This window comes from Chiloscyllium punctatum, chromosome 2 (assembly GCF_047496795.1).
Source record: "Chiloscyllium punctatum isolate Juve2018m chromosome 2, sChiPun1.3, whole genome shotgun sequence".
NCBI classification, from domain to species: domain Eukaryota; kingdom Metazoa; phylum Chordata; class Chondrichthyes; order Orectolobiformes; family Hemiscylliidae; genus Chiloscyllium; species Chiloscyllium punctatum.
In genome coordinates, this window is record NC_092740.1 from 70019533 (window position 1) to 70044322 (window position 24790).

Here is a 24790-nt window from a genome sequence, read left to right on the forward strand (position 1 = left end):
GCAGCAATGTACATTCACAAATTGTACTGCAGAAATTGATTTGGAGACACAGGTGTTGAACTGGGGTGTCGGAGCGCTGCTCCTTAATCAGGTGGTTATAGCAAACAGAATTTATAGCAAACTTTTACAATGTGATGTAACTGAAATTATACATTGGAAAAGACCTGGATTGTTTGTTACGTCTCTCATCTTTTAGAATGACCATGTTGGTTTCAGTTCTTTCATATGTAAGTCGCAGAACTTTTGTTTGGAAGTTACATTCTCAAGTGAACTTTAACAATTGATGTCATGTTGGCCCATATAATGTATTGAACGTGTGAGTTTCCCTGTGAGGCTCTCTGTGCCACAATGGTCAGACTGATCCTAATCTATAAAACCGATTTACAGAATCTTACATGGATTCATGCAGTTTTTGAGCAAAATAAAATGTAATTCTGCAAGTACAAATTCACCCCACAAACTTGTGTGTGTGTGTGTGTGTGTATGTGGGGAATTATGAGTGCCTGTAAGAGAGTGTGTGAATGCTAGTGTAAAGGGATATATGACTGTGAGAGAGTGTGTATGGGAGCATGTAAGAGAGGGTCTGCGTGAGGGTGTGTGTGTCTGTAGGAGAGGGAGTGAGTGTGTGTGTGTTGAGGTCACCTGTACTGTGACATGAACCCAAGGTCCCGGTTGAGGCCAACTCATGGGTACTGCACTTGTCTATCAGCCTTTGCTCAGTCACATTTCGTTGTTGCCTGTCCTGAAGTCCGCCTTGGAGGACGGTTACCCGAAGGTCCGAGGTCGAATGTCCTGTAGCAGAGGCTACGGCAACAGATGAAAGGACACCGCACAACAATCAACAGACAAGAGTGTTCCCTCCCAGGCAGAGAACACTTCAGTGGTCCGGGGCATTTGACTTCGGACGGGTGACCATCCTCCAAGGCGGACTTTGGGACAGGCAACAACGAAAAGTGGCTGTGCAGAGACTGATAGCCAAGTTTGGTACTGGTGAGGTTGGCCTCAACCAGGACCTTGAGTTCATGTCAAACTACAGGTGACCCCATTTCACTATACACAAAGACGCAACGCGTGAGCACACACGCATACACACGCGTGCGCGCACACTCACTCAGTCCCTTTTTCATACGCTCACACATACATTCCCCCACACACACTCTCTTATACCCCTTTACACTCACATATGCACACACTCTCACAGACACTTATTAATTTCCCCCCGCCCACCACTAACACACACCCACATGCACATATACACATATAAGTTTGTGGGGTGAATTTATACTTGCAGAATTACATTTTACTTTGCTCAAAAACTGTATGAATCCATGTAAGATTCTGTAAGTCCGTTTTGTAGATTAGAATCGGTCTGACTATTGTGGCACAGACAGCCTCACAGGAAAGCTCACACCTTCAATACAGCATCTGGACTGACATGACACCAATTGTTAAAGTTCACTTGAGAATGTAACTTTTAAACGAAAGTTTTGTGATTTACATATGAAAGAACTGAAACCAACATGGTCATTCTAAAAGATGAGAGACGTAACAAACAATCCAGGTCTTTTTCAATATTAAATTTCAGTTACATCACACTGTAAACCTTTGCTATGAATTCTGAGTCATATAATCTTATTCCCCACAACCACCTGATGAAGGAGCAACACTCCGAAAGCCAGTGCTTTCGAATAAACCTGTTGGACTATAACCTGGTATTGTGTAATTTTTAACTTTGCAAAAATTGACTAATGCTTCTTCCAAACCCACAATCACTATATTCGGAAGAATTCATAGCATACCTCCATTTTTCAAGGACAATTAGGGATCAGTAATAAATGCTGGCCCAGCCAGTGATGCCCTCATTCCCTAAACAAATAAAATAGTGTGGTGCTTAAGTGGCCTATAATAGCCTAAATAGGCTCAGTGAGAAAAAAATAGCTCAGCATGTCCACTGCTCCCTACAAATGGTTGGGAGGTGATAGTTGCCTCAGAGTCATTTATCTGATGCAACAATGCGCATATTACTCCTTGTTTCCTTAACACTGGACATGGATATCGTGATATCGAAGAATTCAACAGATATTTAGTGCAGCTAGCTATTACATACAAACATTACATTCACATATAAGTAAATTTGTGGACTGAAATTTGTTCAACACTAAGGGGTTGAAAGTTGGTCACACAGTGTTTATATTTTTCTAGTCAGTGTTTTATTCTAAATCACACACCATGAGTTTCCCCATGTAAACATCCAGTTCTCACTCAATTACTCCTTAATAGATATGAAATGATCATGTTTTCTATTTCCAGTCAGTCTCTGGCATCCCTGCCAGTCCCTACTAGATGATGATATTATGTTTTTAAATTATACAGAGAGTCCACCTTCCTGTAACATGTCATCATTCCAGTGACCACAGGGTAGCATAGAGTGTGAGATATTTATATCTTCAGGTCGAACACAATGATATTATGAGTTTCTCTTTAAAAAAAAAAGGGCATACTGACCATAAGACATACTGAAAAATCTTCAATTTTCTAAAGATTGAAATAAATCCCGAACAAATATATGTGGTTGTACCCAGGTACGTATTGCCAGTTTGATTGTTATACAGATAGGTAAAGCAGAGCTAGAGTTCAAAGTTCACTGTGATGCTTCAGGGCTTTGACAATTCATCATGATCATCTATCCATTTGGTGAAGTACCCAATGTTCTCTTTTCACTTGTTTGACAACTTGATTGTCTTGCTACTGGTTGCTATCATTCCACACAATCATCTTCATCAGAGTGTTCTTCCTCACTTTAATCATGAATAATTGATATGCTGCATGATTCATATGCTGGCTTTTATTCCTTTGTGACATAAGCATCATGACCAACAATGATTTTGTATGATCTGGACTAGTTGGATATCTTAAAAATCTTTGAATTTCTAAGTTGCACTTTCCACTCAATTCACAGTATTGGTAGTTCTCTATCTGTTTTCTTATCATTTATCTCTTGAATTCTCCTCCGTCTGTTAAGAAGAAGAATACTGTGTCTTGGAATGTTTAGGAATGGTTGCTGGGCAAAGTCGTTCACACTTGCCTCCCAGGCATAAGTCATACTGGGGATGGTAATACCTTCCAGGTTAATACTACATGAAAATGCAGCAATGCAATGTAAAAATGTTGCTTTGTTGACCAACATTTAGTGTTCATTAATTTGATAGTATGTGCCATATGTTCGATTGGATCATTTGACCATGGATAGTGGGGTGATAATGTGATATTGATCACTCCTTATTTCATACATGTATCTTGAAATGGTTTGCTAGTGTACTATGGTCTGTTGTCAGATATTATCTGATCTGGGTATCTTTGGAAAAGGTGGGCCCTCTTTTATGCTGTATAATGTCTAAGAATATTGAAAATAGCACACATTGTGTTCTGTGGAGTTGCCTGTGTTGGACTGGATAGATAAAGTCAGAAATCACACCAGGTTATAGTTCAACAGGTTTATTTGAAATCACAAGCTTTCGGAGCACTGCTCCTTCATCAGAAGTCGTCATATGACTTCTGACCTCATTGTGTTAGTAAAGGTTCTTCTCATGTTGCTAAGTCACTGAACTGTGGGTAATTTGTGAAATTATTCCATCATAAGGATGTAATCTTTCATATGTATTGTTGGTATGTTGCTGCTTTTGCCCAAGGAGTAGGTGTGGATGCAGAGGCTCCCTCCACTCCTGGAGATGAAATATTTTGCGAGCATTGCAAGTCATTAAATACACTATTTTATTCCTGCCCAGTACACAGATTGAAATGGAGATTGCTGTGGGAGGAAAGTCTTGGCCTGTATCCTCTGGAGTTTAGAAGAGTCAGCAGTGATTTAATTGAAAAATGTGATGCTGAGGAGACGTGACCAGGTGGATGTTGAAATCGTGTTTCTTCTTCTGAGGGAATGTAGAACTAAGGGTCTAATTTTAAATATAAAGAGCTGCCCAATTAAAACAGAGATGAGGAAGTTTTTTTCTTTCAAACGGTTGAGTCTTAGAACTCCCTTGCTTACAAAACAGGGGATACAGAATTCTAAAATCCTTTTTAAGAAAAAGTAGATAGATTCTTGATTATTGGGAATATGCAGGGCTGTGGAGTTGAGGTTAGAGTCTGATCAGCCATGATCCTATTAAATGGCAGTGCAGGCTTGAATGGCCTAGTGGCCTACTCTTGTTCTTTGTTGTATGTTTGCATGTGTGTAGATTTGTATGTTCAGGGCATCATCTCACACCATTCCTTGATTGCCACAAAATTCTTGTGTCATTATTGCCTAGCATTCAGATATTTTCACATCCTGAAGCCTTTTGCAATACTGATTACATTAACAAAGCTATCCAAGCACCTAGTGAATTAGAGTGCAATGTAACCTTTACCCTTTTATTCCTCTCATTTTTTCCAAGGTTGAATGGGCAATTTATTTCAGATTTATGTTATTTTTAAGGATTGTCCACTGTAAAGTATATGACTGATGAGAATGAATTTATATTTTTCATCATTAAAGAGTGTAGTGATTATAACAAGGTCAGCCAGCTGGACAGCAAAGAATATGTGGTCCTTGATTGGGGCTGTTAATCTGGTCCAAGCACAGAGCCCAGGCTGACAGTAAGAGGAGTGTCAGAGATTCTGGCACTCTGCGAGCTGACTCTGAAGAGGCAGCGCTAATGTTAAGGACTGTGCATGTGTCAAAAAGAATGACTTGGTGACAGGATACTGTACCCTGTGGAGTTATTTCAGTGGCAATGAGAGAAAAGCATGTTCCTGAAGAAACTTGCTCGCAACTGCCACCTTTGAGTTGGGATAAGTATTTTATACATCATGCTTTTGTTTGGGAAGCTTGCCTCGTTGAACACTGCTATTGAGGACTAGGACCAGTATGATGAAAGAATGCATTGTTTTTTCAGCAAACAACATTGTGGCAAATGAGAAGCAACTTGTAGTTTTCCTGACAGCCTGTGGAGCCACAGCTTTTTCTGTTATTAGGAGCCTAACTTTCCCTAGGCACTAGATATTAAAACCTTTCAAGACAGATATATTTAAAGAACACTATGACCCTAAGCCGCCTCCAGTTCTGCGATGCTATCGCTTTTACTCAACAATTCAAGAACTGGGGATATATGTATTGGGATTTTTTTTTAACTAGGTAAAGACGACTGGAAGAAGAATGTGATTTTGATTTAACCCTTAATGAGATGCTTTAAGACTGTTTGTTATGTGGGATTAATGATGGAACTGTGCAAAAGTAACTTCTAGCTGAAGCCCAACAAGACTTCAAACAGACGCTACAATTGGAACATATGACTTGCAGGGTATTCTGATAGAAGTGGACACCCTCACCAGTCTGACTGAGCTTGGGGAACACTGCTTGACTCTAGGCAATTGCATAGCCTCACTCAGGACATATCCTGATCAGAGGGACCTTAGGTCAGCCTAAACCCCAAAACAAGACTAGCCTTGACTACAAAGTTAAATTGTCCTCATGATCCTGGCTGGCAAGTCATTGTAGTGGTTGCTAGTATGCGGACTGAAAAGTGCTAAAGAATCCTACTACAACTAAATTGAGCAAGATAATTCATAGGGCAGTATGCAGGGGAGTTAATACCCTGGAAAGTCCACCTACGTATGATTGGAAGTTAAATTGCTTAGCAATATCCAAATCAGAACTAATCAACTAAACATCAGGTTAAAGGGTCATCCAGTTCTAATGGAGATCAATATCAACACAACCATTTCTGTAATCATAGGACCAGTTTTTACTGGAGTCCAGTGCTTAGTTTTGCACAAGACCTTGGCTAAGCTGAGAATCTGTATCAAGGAATCTTTACAGATTAAGGGTATAACTTGGGTCCGAGTCTGTTCAGAAAAGCAGCTGGTTCAGTTACCACTGTCTGTGGGCTTGGGCTCAAGCTAGATGGGGGAAATTGATTGCAAGAGATTCACCTAGAATAGGTCAACATTTTTCAGATAGAGAATGGCGGCCTGAGTGAAGTCTTAATTAAATACTTGGAAGTCTTCCTGGAAGGTCTAGGGATTATTAGAGGAGCCACGGCCACCTTTATACTAACTTTGAAGTAGTTCCATGATTCTGCAAGGCCCATCCAGTGGTATTTGCCTTAAGAGCCCAAGTAGAGGCAGAAATCAAGAGGATGGAAAACAAAGGATTCAGAAAGCAGTCCAGTTTGCAGAATGGGCAGCACCAGTCATACCAATTGTGAAGCCTGATGGCTCCGTTAGTCTTTGTGGGGATTTTAAACAAATGGTTAGCTGCTTTTTGCAGTGGATGGAGAACATTTTGCAAGATCTACCTCAGGTCACCATTTATTTAGATTACATCCTAATAACAAGGAAAAATAATAAGGAACACTTCGAGAACTTGGACGTAGACCTAAGGCACGTTTTTCAAGGCAGGTATATACTTAAAAATGGAAAAATGTGTGTTCCAGGCCCCTCAAGAGACCTGTTTGGGCTATAGTGTCAATAAAACTGGATTACACCCATTAGAAGAAGACAGTCAAAGGTGTTTCATGTTCCCATGTCTCTCCATGGTGGCAAAGGGCGGCACGGTGGCACAGTGGTTAGCACTGCTGCCTCACAGCACCAGAGACCTGGGTTCAGTTCCTGCCTCAGGCGACTGACTGTGTGGAGTTTGCACATTCTCCCCGTGTCTGCGTGGGTTTCCTCCGGGTGCTCCGGTTTCCTCCCACAGTCCAAAGATGTGCAGGTCAGGTAAATTGGCCATGCTAAATTGCCCGTAGTGTTAGGTAAGGGGTAGATGTAGGGGTATGGGTGGGTTACGCTTCGGCGGGGCGGTGTGGACTTGTTGGGCCGAAGGGCCTGTTTCCACACTGTAAGTAATCTAATCTAATCTAATCCAGGAGTTTAGGTAATTTCTTAGACTGGTAAATTACTCAAGAAACATTCATAACTTGGCCTTCATCCTGGCACCCTTGTATTAACCCCTAAAAAAGGGGTCAGCTTTGGAAATAGTCTCAAAGACAAACCCTAGCTTTCAATGAAGTAAATAAACTGCTATCTTCCTCTAAACTTACTGAGCTTAGGGAGAAGAAGGTTGAGAAGAAGGTGACTTAATAGAGATATATAAATGATCAGAGGATTAGACAGGGTAGACATCAGAGCCTTTTTCCTTACATGGTGATGGCTAGCACGAGGGGACGTAGCTTTAAATTGAGGGATGATAGATATAGGACAGATGTCAGAGGTAGGTTCTTTATTCAGAGTAGTAAGGGCATGAAATGGCCAGCCTGCAACAGTAGTAGATTTGCCAACTTTAAGGGCATTTAAATGGTCATTGGATAAACATATGGATGATAATGGAATAGTGTAGGTTAGATGAGCTTCAGACTGGTTTCGCAGGTCGGCGCAAAATTGAGGGCCGAAGGGCCTGTACTGCGCTGTAATGTTCTATGTTCTAGATGATGGCACTCTATGTTCCCAGGAAAGATCTGGTACTGACGTGGTAACTTCCTGTATGACATCGGAATGGGTATTAGCTCACAGGTGGTCCAATGGAGAGGAATGCACAATTGTGCATGCATCCAGGACTTGGCCTAATGAAGAGCGTAAATGCTCCCAGATAGAGAAAGAAGAATTGGCGGTCATATTTGGAATTAGGTTGGTTTCACCAGTACCTTTACGAATGAAGATTTATACTAATAACAGACCACAAGTCCCGTACTTGGTTTGCTTAAAGAGGACAAGGCAGTGCCTCCCATAGCTTCAAGCTGTATTCAGTAGTGACCTCTAATGCTAAGTGCTTACAATTACAAGTTAGAACACTATCCAGGAGACAGAGTAACGAATACTGATGCTTTGAACTGCCTTCCATTAGCTGATATACCATCAGTGGTACCATCATTGGAAGACTCAGTAATGGTACTCTATTTTCTGGACACCCTCGCAGTCACAACTGACAAAATCAGACTGTGGGTGCAGAATAATCCAATCATATCTAAATTGAAACAACTGGTGGTGATGGGGGGAAACCAAAGGGTCGTCACAGCTGATATTGAAACTTTTTTGGACTGTTGGCATCAGCCCACAGTAGAGGACAGCATATTGTTATAGAGAGGAAGCGTAATTGTCCCAAGCAAGAATTGACACCAAATACTTGCTGAAATCCCCCAGGACCATCCAGGATTTTCCAAAAGATTTTGGCGAGATGTTATGGCTGGTAACTAGGCAGTGCCTAGCGTGCCAACATGGACAAAAATTACTGCCAACAGCTCCCCCACATCCGTAGGAATAGCCAGGTAAACCTTGGACTCGGTTACACATCGAGTATAGGTCCTTTCATGGGCTCAATGTTCTTAGTCATTGTAGCCTTTCACTCAGAATGATTGGACGTGCATAGAGTCCGTTCATCAAATTTAGAGAACTACATGTATTCTTTTTCAATACGTGGAGTCCTCAAAGTGTTGTTCACAGGTGGCCATCATTTACCAGCAGGAAATTTGAGTATCACCTTAGGTCGAATGGGATTTGACAAATAAAGACAGCTCCATACCCACTCATCATCCAATGGGATAGCAAAAAGAGCAGTCTAAACTTTGAAAGCTGGCTAGAAGAAACAGCCTACAGCCTTACTGGATGCGCAACTGTCGTGGTTCTTATTTGATTATAGGGCCACTCTACATTCACCTACAGGGATCGAACTGGCAGAGTTGCTAATTGGTATAAGACTTTGCAGCAAGCTAAGTCTGATCTTCCCAGACCAGGGCTTCAGGGACGCCAATGCCAGACACTAGACTTTGCCAAGTGAGACAGAGAGTTTGATATGGGGACAAAGTTAATGTAAGAATCCCAGAAATGGTCCTGGACGGGTAAGAGTCATGTTTGAGGCAAGGTAAGGACCAGTGATGTATAAAGTTTGGGTAAGTACGACAGTCTGGAACAAACATGTGGACCAGATGAAAGCCACAAATTTGCAAACAGTTTGGGAGCAAAATGTGCCCTGCCCTTTTGAACAATCAGAAAGACTGCTAGAACCCATGGGTTAACACAGTCCACCAAGCATTGATGAGTCCTCTGAATTAGAAATGGACATGATGGATGTAGCCACCTCGACACCTTTACCCTCCAAAGAAGAAATTGAAAGTCTACTGAAATTTAGGGGTGGCACAGTGGCTCAGTGGTTAGCACTGCTGTCTCACTGTGCCAGGGTCCCAGGTTCGATTCCAGCCTGGGGCGACCGACTGTGTGGAGTTTGCACATTCTCCCCGTGTCTGCGTGGGTTTCCTCGGGTGCTCCAGTTTCCTCCCACATTCCAAAGATGTGCAGGTCAGGTGAATTGGCCATACTAAATTGTCACTGAAAATGTGTTGCTGGAAAAGCGCAGCAGGTCAGGCAGCATCCAAGGAACAGGAGAATCGACGTTTCGGGCATAAGCCCTTCTTTAGGAATCATACTAAATTGTCCATAATTGTTATGTGCATTAGTTGGGGGTGGGGGGGGTTACTCTTTGGAGGGTCGGTATGGACTTGTTGGGCCGAAGGGCCTATTTCCACACTGTAGGGAATCTAATCTAATCTTCCTGAGGCGCTCCTAGCACAAGAGGTGAGCTCCTGTGTGTTACACGCTGCCTATATTGGACACCGAGTCGGAGGAACCCGACTGATGCTAAAATGCATCAGGTGGCTCTCCAAGAACAAGAACCAGCATATGTCCTCAAACTCAGAGGGGGAGTGATGTAATGATTGTAACGAGATCAGGCAGGTGGACATCAAAGAGTGTGTTCCCTGATTGGTCCAAATTAACAGCCCCAGTCAGGGAGCCCTGGCTGACAGATAAGAACAGAAATGTTGTTTGCGCTTACCCCTGCCCGGACGGAATTTTACATTGGCCCCAAGGTCCGTACTTCCCCCGGGAACTTGTGCCCCACAACCTAAGCTGCCTCCGGAATTTCAGTTTTGATCCTTTTAAGGACATAAAACAGTGGGCCCTGTATCGACTGCTGCTGCACACCGTCCATCTCTTCTCCCTTGTCCACTGACCGGACACGTCTTGGCGTACCCAGTTGCCACAGGGTGGTGGGTGTGCTCTCGATGTGGGAGTACTCCCCCTTTCTCTTGGGGACCTGGGGTGGAGGATGCTGCACACAGCGGTCCCCTGCAACCGCAGATTGCGGTGGTTCACGGACTCCCAGCCCAACTGTTTGTTCTGTGGTGCTGTGGAGTCCGTGGACCATGTATATATTGGGTGTGGGTGCTTGCACTCCCTTTTTGATTTCCTCAAAAACCACCTCCTCTGTTTTTGGTTGCACTTCAGTCCCACGCTCCTGATCTTCAGGCACCCGGTACGGAGAGGGGAGGGCAGGTCTGAGGATCACCTCGTGGGTCTGCTCCTGGGCCTGGCCAAACTGGCCATAAACAGGTCCAGGCAGTGGGTTGTGGAAGGCGTCGTTAGGGCCGACTGTCTGCCCCTCTTCTGCGGTTACATTAGAGCCCGGGTTTCTCTGGAGAAGGAGCACGTGGTGTCCACCAACACCCTTGAGTTGTTCAGGGAGAGATGGGCGCAGCAGGGAGTGGAGTGCATTATTTCCCCGTCCAATTCTATTTTGATTTAATCCCTGCCCTCCCCATCACTGTTTGGTCACGCGCTTTGCCCTTTGATGTGAAGGGCACTGCTTGTCACTGACCACTTAGGTGTTTTTTTCCTTCTTGGTGTTAGAAACTGAATAAAAATGTGTGCACCTTGTGTCTTTCACTGTGTCTCACACCTGCACACATACAACATGGGTGCTGGGGAAAAAATAAGCAGTACCGTAGTTAGGCAGTAGTGTGGGGGAGAAAAGAAAAAAAAAGAACAGAAATATCAGATAGCTTATTCACATAAAATGTAGGAGCAGAAGCAGACTATTTGGCCCATCAAGTCTGCTTTATTATTAATGAGATTATAACTCCTCTGACGATCTTTGACTGGACTTAGTGATTCCTTCCTAAATTGCCTCCAATGCCAGCATATTTTTCCTTTGATAAGTGGATCTAAACTGTTCACAGTATTCCGTCTGGCCCAGTGTGACAGTGCATACTCCCTGCTTTGCACTGCTCGTTGTCTTGGTTGGCAGTCCCTTGATTTGAGGATATTGTCCACTCTGGTTAGTACATTTCTGCCATGTGTCTTCATGTAACTGAACATATTGGCACGTTTTTGGACAGATGAGGCAGGATCTTGTATGATGGCTGTCTTTTTACACGATTTCACAAACTGGCTCTTGAACAAAGGAATTTCTGCCTTAGATCCCTCTTTGCTTTTTGCTCCTTCTCCTCTGGAATATGCTGACATCTCTGCATCATCTCACCAAAGTATAAGCATCAAGATGATTCCTCTAACCTTCACAGCTGAATCTTTCAGGTTCTCAAAACGTATTGTAAGTGGTTACATTGAACATTGTAGTTTCATTAACTTTTATACTATTGTTCAATTGTGGCTATTTCTAACATGGCATGAAAGATAAACGAAAGACTTGCAATTTGCACAAATGTCAATTTAGTAACAACCACATTGTTTGTTTGTTTCTCACCTAAAGTTGATTTAGACTAAGATATTGGCCAGGCACAGAGCATCTTTGAAATAGTACATTTGGATCTTTTATGTGCATCTGATACGGTAAATAGAATATTAGTTTAACATTTAATTCAAACAACGCCTATTTTTGACACTGTGCTGGGACTGTCAGCCTAGATTTTTGTGCTCATGTGTATGGAATAGTGTGACTTGAATGTGCAATCTTCTAACTCAAATGTGAAAGTTCTGCCAACTGATCAATGGATGATGTTAGGTCACAGAGATCAAAGAAATAATGTCATTACCTATAAATTGTCTGAAAAGGATGAAAAATTTCCTTTGAGCTAGGTTAACACTTGATACATGAGGAAGATGTTTGCATTTTTCAATTTCTACTGATAGAAGTCTGAACTTTTTCAAAAGGAATTTGGGTAAGATTTCAGCTTTTGACATGTATATGCGCTTTTAGTTGTTTTTAATCAAACTAAATGTTTTTGGTGCCTGTATACTAGTTCAAACAATAATTTGTGCATTTTGTTAACATGATTTGAAAAATCATGGCAATATCTTAAGGAATGGAAATGTTCATGTTTCAGGTTCCTTGTGCTTTATAACCCAACAGACCAGGACCGCATTTCTGTTGTAACAGTGCAAGTAAATTCTCACAAAGTAAGAGTGCTGACAGGTTCAGGGCAGCCAGTGGAAGCCCAAATTAGTGCAGTCTGGGACAGATCCACTACAATTTCTAAAGACCTATTCCAGGTGGGTTATAATTTATTTGTTTAATTATTCACATTTATTTGTTCCTTTAAGTATACTTAAACAATGAATGAGGCCATTCAACAACAAATGCAGTTACGAAAAGGTCTGATCCAGTCAGATCAGCGAGGTGTAAAGAAGTCTGTTTGTTGTGTTTAATGCAAAGATAAACCTGTTAAGTTTTAGCTCCTGAGGCAGTTTTCTGCTGGTTCTTCCTCAGTAGAGGGCCATCAGGAATGACAGCCCTTGTTAACCAGAGTCAATTGTAGCACCATCTTACTGCCCATCTGTAATCCGTGAGCACAGCAAAGACTAATAAATCAACCTAGTGTCTACCTTCTCTGTGTCGATTAACTACTCAATGGTTAACTACATCATTATTCTGTCATATTTTTGTTATAGTTCTGTATCAGCTGCTCCACTCCAGACTTTTATGTTTGCAATTATCACAGAAACTGCTAGTTTCAACATATTCTAATTCTGTCCCCAAGCCAAAGAAGTGAAAATTTGAAAGTCAACATAATCCTTGTTGATCATTGGCTGCACTCCCATTTGAGAGCTTGATGACTGGTCGTGAGTTTAATCTGAAACCCACATGCGTCAGGGAACAGGCGAGATTGAGAAATCAGGCCTTGTGGTGCTCTGAGCTGGTAGGAAGTTGAATTCTGTTAGTATCACTGGTGCAGGTCAAACAAATCGCTCGTGCTGTTCCATGATCAGTACAAAATACAGCCCATATTTAATATAATTGCATTTTAAAAATAAAACAACAATGATGTGCTGTCAGGGTCTGAGTGAAAAACATCAGGCTTGAAGTTGAACAAGAATGATAAGTTACAACACTATTTAGTTACATAGGACAGAATCTTACAGGGGTCTGAACAACATGGGCAATGGTGAGAAATTTGGCAGAAGCACTCAAGACATCCAGCAAAGCCAGTCTCAACATTAGAAACAATTTGCTATGCCTTTTAAGCAAGTTCCAGGGGCCGAGCAAAGGCTCACATTAGGGAGCAGCAAGTTGCCTATTAAGGGCAATATCTGCATGTTAATAACTTTACTAACTGCACATCTCACTTAACTAATATGCAGCTTCTCACCCGAGCATCTTCCGTGAGCAAACTAAATGCCAAGAATTTGCAATGTGCAAGTCAGAGCAAGTACCTGCTGAGTTCAGCATGCAGCTAGCTACAAAGAGCCTCCATGTTGCTCAACATGCAACAGCCCCTCAGGGCACAGTGCATCGACACCCAGTGCATACACCTCTCATCCATGGATATCAGCATCTGATATTTGCCAACCCCACATAGCACCTCTCCAAACCACTGACAACATGTTTAGGAATCACCGATCTGCATTAAAAGGCTGCTGCAAAGACACTTTGTACATATAAACAAGTACTGAGCTCACAAATTAAACAAGATTGTTCCATGCTGCTTTAGCTGTCATACACCTAACACCTACCTGCATACACTCAACATCCCTGTCTTGCCTTGCCATTTCATCCCAAATAGCATAGTCGTACAACCAGGGAGCTTGCCCTGCTGGTTAGTAGTCCTCAGTCAAGGGGGTGTGCATTTTGTATGGCAGTGAGCTACATCAGTTTCACCCTGCACCATGTGCCAATGCCTTACACTGATTTGTGGGGAAAATCACCAGTCTCTGAGTCAGAATCGGGATTCAACAACAGAGTTTATTGTACAAAGAAACCAGAGCTCCAGGGAGAGAGAGAGAGGTGTTTGTTAGCCAACTGTCAGCTGCGAACTTTCTCTCACTCTCAGAGCACATGTCATGATATTTTATACATTTTGTGGTACAATAGCTCAAGTATCGTTTGTACAGCATGGTTTGTTTACAGAAACCATCACAAAATCATTGTCAGTTGAAGTGGTTGTGATCGTCCTTCTTGAGAAGGCAGATCGTTTTCCATTACTGCAGATCTGAAATATTAACACTTGTATCCAAGCAGTCTCAGGTAGTTAACATTTCTATCTAAGAGGGTGGCTGGACTCGGACACTTTGGCGAGTAGTAGATGTTACTGATGTGTATTCTCTCCCCCACTCGCCTTAAAATAATCATCTGTGTCTATTGCGCTGATATCCTGTTAGCCTCAGGCAGTATCTGTGTATGCTTTGCTGTATTTTCCTTGTAATGGCTCAGTGGCCATCTTGTGTGCTAAGTGACCAGTTTATGGCTCACCGGCCATCTTGTGCTTCTGCGCCCTGTGTCAGCATGCCCCATGTCTACTCGCACTTCAACTGCAACCTAGATACCAAGCATGTGCAACAAGCAAACTGCCCATGTCTCCTACTCTTAGTGGAGTAGTCCTCACTGAAGTCCATAGAAGCATCCATCAGTTAGGTGCTCCAGCACAGTAATCAAGGACGTTCTCAGATACCAATCCTGGTGATTGACAACAGTCAGGCATCTCTGTTAGAGATCTGGCTCTGGCTTCTGCAGTCTAATGAATGGGGCATGGTCAAGCCTGTGGTTCCATAATGGTCATTCTGGGGGTTAGGGTTTACATCACCAGATATATGTGTACAAGCTTCAATAGAGCACTTCTCATCCCAGGCTGTCTAATTAAGTCACTCAAGGTGATCTGCTAAGATCAGTCCATTGGGTCTGTTCAGAAAAACAAAGGGCAAAAGGGGTAGGGAGGAAAAGGTGGGCTGCTGCTAAAACAAACAGACTCAGAAATCTAATTTAGGCTGGAGTAAACAAGAGGTTATGGATCAGAGCAGGGCTTGTGTTTATCAGAAGTCAGCAGCTCCCTAGCTTCATGGCTGGCAATCTCTAAGCACACCTGGCAATAATCACCTCGTATGCTAGGGACTGGGAGTGTTGATTAGTGTAGGCTCATGTAGATGAGTTAGATGCAGACTTGGGGAGGTGCGAAGCCCAAGATGTTTTTGGGAAGGGCTATTAGGATGGTGATCTGGATGTTTGGGGCCTCATGGAAATCGAAACTGGAAACCACTACCTGAAAAGCATTTTGAGTCACCTTTCATTGAACTGAAAATTTACAGTACACAGTGGTGAAAAAAACAGCAGCAGCCACACCCAGAGTGGGTGGCATAAGTGTCTTGAACTGTGCTGAAGGGGGCACCAAGATCCACCGATGTGAAGCCCTTTGGAGGGCAACAAAATGTGACATTGCACCATGCATATAGGACACAGATTTGCAGCCTCCTACTCCCTGACAATCTTAATCACAGTACTGTACACTTCCATGCGACCTTCACATTAACACGTTTGAACACAGAGGCTAAGGACAGAATAGGGACGTTGGACAACGTGGGGCAATGGTTCCAGCAGATCCCATTGCCCTATATGTGACTTTTTCATCTTGCTTCTATTTGTTGCATTAGGCTGTCAACAAAGACATTAATCCGTGGTACATCCTGTATGGGTATAAAGTTTGACATCACGCAGCCACAGTTGCAATCAGGGCTACACATATCCTCAAGCAAATTGGTGTAGTGCAAAGTCAATCGCATTTTCTCTGTGTGATAGTACATATACAGTCCATTGTCAACAAAAGTTTGACTAAGGTGCCTTCAAAATTGTTTTTCTAATTTATTTCCCTTTCATTTATATCTTGATATTGTCCCAGATTCCACAGTGGGGGTGGAGAGATCCTGCTTGGCAGCAGAGTCCATTGGTTCTGGGCGACCCCAAGGACATTTGCGTCCAGGTGGCGCCGATATGCTGCAGGGTGCAAGTGAAAACTTCCAAGGGCTGACACAGGACATGCATAGTAAACGTGGAGGGTCTGTCCATCACTCAAGTGTCCAGAGAGGAATTTTTTAATGGGTCTGTGTGTGGAAGCTCCTTTAGCTATGTGCCTCTTCTCACCACCCTATCCCCTTGAAAGGAAGGGCATCTTGAAATGTGCATCAGACTCCCTGTTCCCACGTCTTCAGTCCTGAGGATCAATGGCAAAGGCGATGAAGTATAGGTTTGCCAACATGTCCTCAGAAGCAGCCAGAAGATTGCATACACCAGGTAGCTGCATCCCCATAGTTTAGCTGCAATCCTGTAGCCTCTGAACAAAAAAATCATTGCCTCCCACATATCTGTCTGCTGTTCCCATGCCTCCCTGTGTATTGGGATAACTTCCCTGGTTGCCAATATCACAGGGTCCTCTCTTGCCTGGGCTGAGCAGATGCCTGATCTCTGACAGTCAACGGAATGCCAGCATCTTAGGAAGGTTCTTCCTCAGCCAACTACAGAAATGTCATAATGAGATACAAGAGAAAGAAAGCATTGAGGCCAGAGGTTTGAACTGATATGGAATGATTGACACTGACTAGGGTTAATGAGAGAGTTTCAGTGGAATGAAGAGTGGTGCTTTAATGGATGCCAATGGCCTTACCAGTAGATTATTAATCCACAGAGCCAGGTAATATTCCAGGGACCGAGGTTGAAATCTTGCTATGGCAGATGGTGGTATTTGAATTCAATAAAAAGTCTGGGATTAAGAGTCCAATGTTGACCATGAAACTGTTGCTGATTGTCAGAACAACTTATTTGGTTCACTGATATCCTTTGTGGAAAGAAATCTGCCTTCATGTGACTCCAGATGCACAGCAATGTGGTTGCCTGTCAACTGTCTGCTGGGCAATAAATACTGGCCTGGCCGTGGTCGCCTCATCCTGTGAATGAATTTTTTTAAAAACCTAACTCGGGGGCCAGACCCCCTCAAAACCTTTTAAGAAGGTAACCCAGACCCTAACTTCTATTTTTTTGTAAAGGCATATGTAGAGTGGATATTCAAGAAGTGATGCAGCTTGTCAAACCACTCAGCCTTAAACAAAACGGAATTTATTGAGACAGTACAATGAAACACGAACAAAAAGCAAACCGAATTTAGAATAAATAACTTGATAACTCAACTGACTCACAACTTAATGAAGCTGTTCCAATCCCTGCAACATCCCATAAACACACCCCTTGGCAAAAGGTAAATTCAAACACAGGATCTTACAGGTAGGAGAGATTTCAGAGAGAAAGTCCAGGCAAGACCTCTGTTGAAGCTTGGAACCTCTTTTCACTGACTCTGCTTCGCTAGGTCCCTAGCAGTTTTCTGTTTGCTTGCTGAAATAAACCAAACTAGAAGAAAACCTGAATTGGTAGAATGGCCACTCCCTGCCATTGTTCAAAGTAATCACTTCTGAACAAATCAGCTCCTCAACTTTTATGACCCCCTCTTGAAAAAATCAAGGAGAACATAACCTTGTTAAAGGGGCAGCATTGACACAGTTGGTAAGACATGGATGTCTCAGCATTCCTGCAGGAGCAGTCTCAATTTTCTCCTTTAAGGCATAGGATTCTCTCCTCATGATGGGTGATGAACCTGATGTTGGGCACCCATCTGGGCTCTTTCTGCTTTATATGGACTGTCTTCTCTGAGAAGGAGAAAGGGAGGGACTAAGTGAGGTAAAAGTGGGTGGCACAGCATTAGTGTAGATGGTTTGGTGAGGTGTCGTGGGCAAATCAGGAGGCAGTGCACAGGATATGCATGGTTAGTGTTGTGGTTGCTGGAATGAAAGCAAATTCCCCTCCAAGCTGCATACTGTCTTGATCTGGAAATGTATTGTTGTTTCTTCTGTGTTAAAGAAACACTGCTGAAAAAATTTCTGGGTTGAAATCTGAAACTCGCTCCCTGATGATATTGTGGGTCTACCTACAACCACATGGATTACAGCAGTTCAAGAAGCCAGCTGACTGCCACCTTCTCTGAGGCAACTAGGTTTGGTTAACAAATGCTGCCCCATATTCCATGAGTGAATTTGAAAAAATGAATGATGTTGCTTGTAATAGTGAGAGTGGTCAAGCATGAACCTTTGTGGGAATTGGGACAGGGTGAATGTGAAGTATCATAGAAAAGAGTGTGGCACTTATCCTTGCTCCAGCCAGCTGCCATGCACTGATCCAGGTGTTGATGTTAGACCACTCTGGCACAATTTGGAGTTATGGTCTCTCCTGTCAATCATCTGGGATGATGCCACGGCTCCTCTGAACCATGTCTTTACCAGGACCTCTGGATCCCTGTCAGAGAATCATGGCACCATCTTTACCTCCTTCAACATGATCTGATTGACTGTCACCGAATAGCGCAGCTTCACAATTTAGTGTTCATATAGGTGCATAGTGGCCTTTTTATATATAGAATAAGTGCCAGAGTTGCTAGGTTTTGGTGGCTATCTAGTGAGTGATGAGTTCTTTCAGGAATGGTGACAGGTATAATGTGGTTAGAATCGGATGAGAGGGGTGCCATAGAGACAGGGCAGGTTGTCAATGAGGGAAGCTATGGCAAGAGATCTTGCTTGGCCTCAGCAAATAAATCCTTCAAAAACTTGACAAAGATTCAGCCTAATTTTTCTAATTTTTGATTCATTCTTGACTTTTGCATCTAACAGAATTTAATTTTTTTAAATTGTGGCTTTCCTTTCTTCGTTGTTTGCGTTTAATTTCATAGAATCCCTACAGTGTTGCAGCAGGCCATTCAGCCCATCGGTTCTGCACTGATCCTCTGAAGCGATGCCACCCAAATTCACCCCATTCCTGTAACCCTGCATTTCCCATGGCTAATCCCTAGCCTGCACATTCCTTGAGACCATGGACAGTTTAGCAAGGCCAATCTATCTAATCTGCGTGTCTTTGGACTGTGGCAGGAAACTGGAGCACCCTGAGGTAACCACACAGATATGGGGAAAACGGAATTGAACCATGTCTCTGGCACTGTGAGGCAACAGTGCCATATTACATTGATTTGTACCTTGTTCCAGTTGCAACTTAAATTGATGCATTAGATGCAAAGTTATTACTATGGTTGCAAGTTATTCTATAATTTTGTATTATTTGAGGCTGGAGGAGTGCACCATCTTTTTTTAATTTAGTCTCATTCCAGTTCCACAACTCCATTATTCCAGCATAAATTTTTTTAGTTACTAAGATGACCAGTTAAATACTTTATCAAAAAAAGATTTCAAACCTACATGATCTATTGATCAAATTTCTTAATAAATGAAACGGTTGGTTTATTATCAAAATGAGGCTTATTTGTTAATGATGCAATAATTGGTCAACACATACAATAAGTAAAATAAAAGTATAAATGTTTATTCCTTAAACACACATGGAAGCATGCAGCTTTCTCTTCAGGAAGAAAGCAAGCAAGTTCTCTGAAGAGATTGACCTTCTGGAATAAAAGTTTGACCAATAGGTCATTCTTGAAGGTAAAAACATAAAGTACACACTGCTTTGGAGTCTGTTGCTCTGATGTTCTGATCAAGACACTCATCACGCACAGTGGTGTCTGACAAAAGCATGATCAGAAAATACAATCTTGAAATGTTACTTCAATCATTTTTTAAAAGAACAAATAAGTCTGTACCTGGTTAATATTCAAAACTTGTATTTTGTACATGTTTTATATTGTCGATCTGATTAAAATATTTGATAATATGAAGACAAACAATAAGTTTGCGGTGGCACAGTTGCTCAGCGATTAGCACTACTACCTCAGCGCCAGGAACCTGGGTTCAATCCCAGCCATTGGGATAAATCTGTGTGGAGTTTGCACATTCTCCCCATTTTTACGTGTGTTTCCTCTGAGAGTCCAAAGCTATGCAGGTTAGGTTAATTGGCCAGGCTAAGTTGCCCATAGTGTCCAGGGATGTGCAGGCTAGGTAAGTTCCCCATGGGAAAAGCAGGGTTACAGGAATAGGATGGGGGCTGGATCCGGGTGGTCAATTGTTAAGAGGGTTGGTGTGGTCTCGTTGGGCGAATCACCTGCTTCCACACTAGGGATTCTATGTCTCAACTTAAACTCAACCAGAGGGTTATCTTTGCAGTCATGAGAAGGGTCACCTAGGCACCTTGTTCTTCGCAATCTTCCCTCAACCTCAGATTCCCTCAAATCAGGCTTTCTTTGAAGTAAATGTGTCTTACTGAGCAGAATAAAAAAGAGACTTCTTCAAACAAATCACTGTTTCTATCAGTCCAAACAGAGGTCTACAGAAAAGCAGACAGTTATCACCAGTTATGTTATTTCCAGAAAGCCTGTTTTTAAAAAAAAATGCAATATCCAAAGTAAACATTCAAAAACCCCTTTAAAATAGACAGCTTTATGTATTTTCACAAAACTTGCAATGAATCCTTTTTTTTAACTCTTTCAAAATTTTAATCCTCCAGGAAATGCTAAATATAAAGCATCTTTGTAACAATGTACTTGCAGAGAGAGTTTTATTCACTGGTATGGGATCCCCATAAATCATTTTGTCTCAACGTAAGGCTGTACCTTCCGATACTGTCGCACAATTTTGGAGACCAGTTCTGTTATAAAACATCAATGCTACAACTTCATGCTGTCCTGAAAGATAATCAAAAACTACCCAATCCATTTCAAAGTCAATGGTTTAGTGTAATCTCCTGGGATCCTAGAATTCTGGATCAATTACTTTTATGAATAAAATTCTAAGTTTCGATTTGATCAGTGGTGTAGTTCTATTCTCTCAGCTGGGAATTGTAAATTTCAGAGATTGATCTAAGAAGCTCAACCTGGTAGAATGACTAAATTTGAAGTACACTGAACCTTACGATTATTATGTCTATCTGTGAAATCGGTCAAAATTTAAGCTTTACATTTGATATATTTCCACTTTTTTTATTCTTCCAACAGATTTCCTTTGTGGCACATGTATCAGCGCTGGGATTGGGGCTCTACCAGTTAGTGGAGGCTTCAGATATCAAACCTATGCTCACTGATTACACTGTATACCCAAATGGAAGGGAAGAAACCAGCGTGGAGAGTCCTTTTAAGATTGACACGCTGAAAAGCTACACTGGTGACATCACTATTGAAAATCTAAATTTGAAGGCTTGGTTTTCAGGAACTAAAGGTTTCTTAAAGGTATAAAATTGTAGAAATATGTTGGTTTGTATAGAACTATCACACTCATTCAGTAAACTTGTATTTATAAATAAATCGATCACTTCGTTGGCTGATGCTTCTTTTCTTGTTCACGTCAGATTCACATTCGCAAACAAACCAAACTAAAATACAATTTAAATTTTGACATATTTGATTCGCATTTTTTCTTTGCCAAAGTTTATTTTTATTCTTGCATTCAGTCACTGGTGCAGTCTTCAGTATTGGCCAACCATTACTGTGTTCACTAGCCACTAGCATAGATGCAAGCCCTGTTTTAAAAACGCTTGAAGTATTGTTGGTTGTTCCTAATGATTCGCATGTCTTTTTCAGCTACCTCACTATTCTGCAGGATCGGTTTCTCGAAGTGCAAATAGAAACTTGATTCTGCCACCACCATCTCTTAATTTTGAGGGCATGAAAGCAAAGTTGGCTAAAGTGAATTGGCAAACTAGGTTTAAAGAGATGCTGTGCAGATATTTAAGGTGATATTTCAGAAATAGATTGTAAGAGCAGGGATGTTATGTTAGAGCTATACAAAACTTTGATGAGGCCACAGCTGGAGTACTGTGTTCAGTTCTAATCACTACACTATAGGAAGAATGTGATGGCACTGGAGGGGGTGCAGAGGAAATTCACCAGGATGTTGCGTTGGATGGAACATTTTAGCTCTGAGGAGAGGCTAAATAAGCTCAGGTTGTTTTATTTTGAACATAGAGGGCTGAGGTGTGATTCTGATTTTGGTGTATAAGGTTATGTAGGGTGAATAAGCAGCCGCTCCCCTTAGTTGAACAGTCAGTAACAAGGGGGCATGAATTTAAGGTAAACGGCAAAAGGTTATAAGGAATTAAAGGAAAATATTGGTGGTGGGAGTCTGAAAGTCACTGCCTGGAAGTGTAGTTGAGGTTCCCAACATTTAAAATGTACTTGGATGAACACTTGAAATGTCACAATATTCAAGGCTGTGGGCCAAGTGCTGGAAAGTGGGGCTAGTGTAAATTTAGAATAGTTTAGTCAATGTAGACTAAAGGCTGAAGGGCCTCTTCTGTACTATATGAATCTATAGATGCAAGGAAGTTATAGCAAGGCACTTAGATACATTCAAGGTAATTGAGAAGACCTACCATGGATTTGTAAAAATGAAAATTATATTAAATCATCCAAATGGAATATTTTGAGGCAGTAATGTTGGAATAAAGGAGAATCGATGGATGTACTGTGCTTAGATTTCCAGAATTCATTTGATAATTTGCTGCATCAAAGGTTATCATAAGAAATAAAGGCTCATTCTGTAGGGAGTGGCATATTGACATGGATAGAAGATTGGCGGACTAACAGGAAGCACAAATGGGTCTTTTTCTCGTTGGCAAGATGTAATCGGTCATGTGCCACAGGAAACATTATTGCAAACCTCAATTGTTTACAACTGATATAAATACATGGACAAAGTGGCTGAAGCATAGTTGCAAACTTAGCTGATGACACTAAGATTGGTGGGAAAATAAGTTGTGAAGAAGACACAAGGAGGCTGGGAAAAGATATGTGCAAAAATGTGGGAAAAGTTGAAATTGTTGAATGAACCCAAACCATGGCAATCTAATATAAACTTGATCCCTCAGAGGCATTCAAAAATAGATACACTCTTGGAATTAGTTAAAACACAATAGGAAGTCATTAGAGCCATTGAGTCTGTGCCAGCAACCCAGGTAGACCTATTCTTCACTCTGTCCCTACAGCCCCAAAGTTTATTCTCTTCAGATTCCCGTGCAATTTATGCTTGAATTAATTGCTGGTTGGTAGCAAGTTCCAGGCCCAGTGTAAAATTGTTCTTCTTCACATTCTCGGAATTACCGAATTACTATGGTGCAGAAGGAGGCCATTCGGCCCTATAACTATCTGCCAATCTTCTGCTTTTTTTCCAATATCCAGGTACACCATTTCTGTCCAGTTAATCATCCAGTGCTGTGCTGAGTACCTCAATTGAATCTGCCTTCACCACATTTCCATTCAGGGCATTCCATGCCCTAACCATTTTATGAAAAAGAAATTCTCTCACTCTCTTGCTTTGTTGACACATCACTTTTAAACTTTAAATTTAGTCCTCCTTGTTCATTGTTCTCCCCATCTACTCTGTCCAACTGGCCTTTGGTTTTAAAGATGTCTTTCAGATCTCCTCTCAGTCTTCTTCCTCAATGAGAACAGCCCCAATTTCTTTAACTTATCCTCATTGCTGAAATTTCTCATTCTCTGAACCATTCTTGTAAATCTCTTCTGTACTCTCTCTAATGTGTTCACATCTTTCCTATAGGTGGTGTCTGAACTGTACATGGTACTTCAGTTGAGGTCTAACAAATGTCTTACACCATCACCTCCTTACTTTTGTACTCTATGCATCTGGTACACTTGCTTTTATTGGTCATTGTATTGATTATAGCATTTGTGATCTCATGTTACAGTTGTGCAGGACATTGGTTAAGACACTTCTGGAATACTGGTGTCTCTGCTACAGGAAAGATGATGTTGAACTTGAAAGGGTGAAAAAAATTATTTAAAACAATATTGCTGCGGTTGATGGTTTTCATCTACAGAGAGAGACTGAATAGGCTGGGGCTATTTTCCCAGGAGCATCGGAGGTTGAGGGGTAACATTATAGAGGTTTTTAATTCATGAAGGGCATGGATAGGATGAATAGCCAAGGTCTTTTTTCCCACGGTATATGTCAAAAAAGCAGTGGTCCTGGCAATGACTCTTGGTGCACACCAATGTCCACCATCCTCTGGTCTGCAAAAATTACTGTTTCCCATAAATTGCGGTTTTCCGTTCTTATGCGAATTTTCTTTTCGAATTTAACAGTCACCCTCCTATTCCAGGAGCCTCAAATTTGTTAACTAGCCTTTTACACGATACTTTTTCGAATAAATGAAAGACATAGCATGCTAGTTCTTGATGCACACAAGGTCCAGACCATTGAGTGACAAGTAGGTATTGTGAATATCAGTTAACAAATAGAAAGTATACAAAAAAGATACTCTTGGTGCAGTAATATGATTCTGTTAAATCTGGAAATTTATCAGATTACTTGCAGGACTTTTTTTGTCAATTCATCCAAAATTAGATAGATTAGATTACTTACAGTGTGGAAACAGGCCCTTCAGCCCAACAAGTCCACACTGACCCTCCGAAGAGTAACCCACCCAGACCCATTCCCATTCCCCTACATTTACCCCTTTCACCTAACACTACAGGCAATTTAGCATGGCCAATTCACATAACCTGTACATTTTTGGACTGTGGGAGGAAACCGGAGCACCCAGAGGAAATCCATGCAGACAGTTGTCTAAGGGGGGGAATTGAACCCGGGTCTCTGGCGCTGTGAGGCAGCAGTGCTAACCACTGTGCTACCATGCCACCCAGATATTTATGCTTTTGGGAATAATAGGGGCCAAATGGCCAACTTCTGCTCCTACAACGTAGGATTTGTTTTGGACCATGAATCGTAATGGAACAACCCAAACCAATTTCTGCTCTAATACATATAC

The 24790-nt window shown here is 41.9% G+C and overlaps 1 protein-coding gene and 1 long non-coding RNA gene across 2 annotated transcripts in view; one reads left to right on the plus strand and one right to left on the minus strand.

Annotated features, from left to right (window-relative positions):
- LOC140485362 (uncharacterized) overlaps positions 1-13880 on the minus strand; it is a 107702-nt gene extending 93822 nt beyond the window's left edge. Inside the window, exon 1 of the long non-coding RNA XR_011962337.1 lies at positions 13777-13880. This is a non-coding gene — a long non-coding RNA (uncharacterized lncRNA). The remainder of the gene's footprint in view (positions 1-13776) is intronic.
- The window catches only part of man2a1 (mannosidase, alpha, class 2A, member 1), a 233201-nt gene that overhangs the window by 135942 nt on the left and 72469 nt on the right, over positions 1-24790 (plus strand). Inside the window, exons 13-14 of the mRNA XM_072583645.1 lie at positions 12150-12315; positions 21003-21233. Coding sequence (XP_072439746.1) covers positions 12150-12315; positions 21003-21233 — 397 coding nt within the window. The remainder of the gene's footprint in view (positions 1-12149; positions 12316-21002; positions 21234-24790) is intronic.